A 1,882-nucleotide genomic window follows, 5' to 3' on the forward strand; every position below is an offset into this window, starting at 1 on the left:
GCTGGAAGTTGTGCCTCCCTTGCCCCCACCCCCCCAGATCCCCTCAGGGGGTTGTGTCCAGGGTTCAGAACCTGCCCAGCTGCCAGCACCTAGGTCAGGCCCAGCTGGGTTCTGGGGGCTGGGACTGAGAGGGATCACAGGGAACCCCATATCACTGCATTGGGCAGTGAGGAGTCTCACATCCCAGCCCCAAGCTGAATGATAGTTCTGATGTCCTCAAGCCACCACCTTCCCATCCGGAAGGGGAGGGGGGGCTCATTTCCCCCCCCACCCGGGGCACGCTGGCCCTGCTCAGCTCCTTTCTCTCCGTCAGCAGCTTTCGGCAATTTCCCAGACAGCGTTTCCTTCCCTTCGTTTCCCAGCTTGAATCTCCGGGTCCTCGCTCCTGTCTTGAAGCCGCTGCCCCCTGGAGCTCCCCAAGCCCCCCAAGTAGCTGTACCCCCAGGGGGACCAAGGCCACGCTTCTCACACCCAGAACCATCAGCACACCAGTCAGAGATCCATCCAGGCGAACAGACAGTCGCAAGAGGGGAAGAACCCCCCTCAAGTCATCCCCTCCCCAAATTTGGGTGTGCTCGAAGGCGCAGGAGCAGGAAGGACCAAGTGTTTCCCCACCCACATACTGGGATGCAGCTTCCATCTCCCTAAAATGTGCAGTTGGTGCAAGGAGGGTGGGGGGCTCAGAGCTGGGTCCTGCTGGGGGCTCCCTCCTTCCCAGCACCCCCACCCCGAGGTCTGGCCGCAGGATGGAATACACAGCCGAGCTCTTGGGGGTCCCACCGCCAGCGGGGCAAGGGGACACAGGGAAGGGGGAGCTCCCCCTGCCCCAGACAAACAGAACCCCAGACACTCCCAAGCACATCGCACCCCCAAACGCCCCAGGACAGAATGGACCCCCAGCCCGAGGCCACCGGTCCCCCGGGACCCCCTGGGTACCCCTTTCCCCGGGGTCGCTCACAGTGTCCTGGAGAGTCCCCATAGCGCGGCCCGGCTCCTGGTGCGGCTGCGGGAGGGCGTGGGGGTCCCCCCGGGACCGGGCCGCCCCCCCTCCCTCCCGGTCCAGCCCATTTCCTCCCGGGATCCCGCCGGGATCTGCACGCCCCCAACCCGCTGCCTCCTTCCTACGTGAAACCCAGCGTGTCCTCAAGCCTCGGGTGGGGGGGCACCGTCGTCCCCACCCCGGGAGCCCCATTCGTGCTTCAGTTTCCCTGTCGGGTTCTCCCCGTGGGGTTCAGAGCCCCCCACCGAAAAGGAGGAGACAAGCGGGTGCAAACGTGCTCGGGAAAGCCCCCTCCACCCCTGGTGCGGGAAGGGATGGGGAGTCCAGCAACCCCCGGTCCCATCGCCCCCTACCCCTTACAGCGCCGAGCACGGCGAGTCGGGAGCGCCGGCTCCCAACCCTGCCCCACAGCATAAACACGGGGACCCCCACCACCCCCGGGACCGAGTGGGAAGGGAGGCCGTGGGAATGGGGGTCCCGGGTGGGAGAGGAGGTGGGTCGCGTGTCGTGGTTTGGGAGGGGAGGAGGGTTGAGGGTCCCGGGTGGGAGGAGATGGCTTGGGGTGGGGGTCCCCAGAAGCAGGGCACGTGAATCGGGTGTCCCAGGTGCAGCGGACGTAGGTCGGGGGTCCCGGGTAGGAGCGGAGGCGAGTCTGAGTTCCCGGGAGGGAGGGGAGGTGGGTTGAGGGTCCCAGGTGAAACGGGATATAGCTGGGATGGGGGTCCCGAATGGGAGGGGACGCGGTTGGGGCTGGAAATCCGGGTTGAGAAGAGAAGGGTCCCGAGTGAGAGGGGGGTGCGGGGGACCCCTCGGGGTGGAGGTCCCGACGTCCCTACCTGTAGCGCCTCGGGGCCGGGAGCGGCGGCGCCCGCCCGCAGGAAC

General features: G+C 67.0%; 1 protein-coding gene across 1 annotated transcript in view; it reads right to left on the reverse strand.

The window, feature by feature from the left end:
- PDE2A (phosphodiesterase 2A) overlaps positions 1 to 994 on the reverse strand; it is a 30,362-nt gene extending 29,368 nt beyond the window's left edge. Inside the window, exon 1 of the mRNA XM_017731701.1 lies at positions 959 to 994. Coding sequence (XP_017587190.1) covers positions 959 to 979 — 21 coding nt within the window. The 5' untranslated portion in view covers positions 980 to 994. The remainder of the gene's footprint in view (positions 1 to 958) is intronic.
- Positions 995 to 1,882: the final 888 nt, after the last annotated feature.

This window comes from Corvus brachyrhynchos, unplaced genomic scaffold, assembly GCF_000691975.1.
Source record: "Corvus brachyrhynchos isolate BGI_N302 unplaced genomic scaffold, ASM69197v1 scaffold3, whole genome shotgun sequence".
Taxonomy (NCBI): Eukaryota; Metazoa; Chordata; class Aves; order Passeriformes; family Corvidae; genus Corvus; species Corvus brachyrhynchos.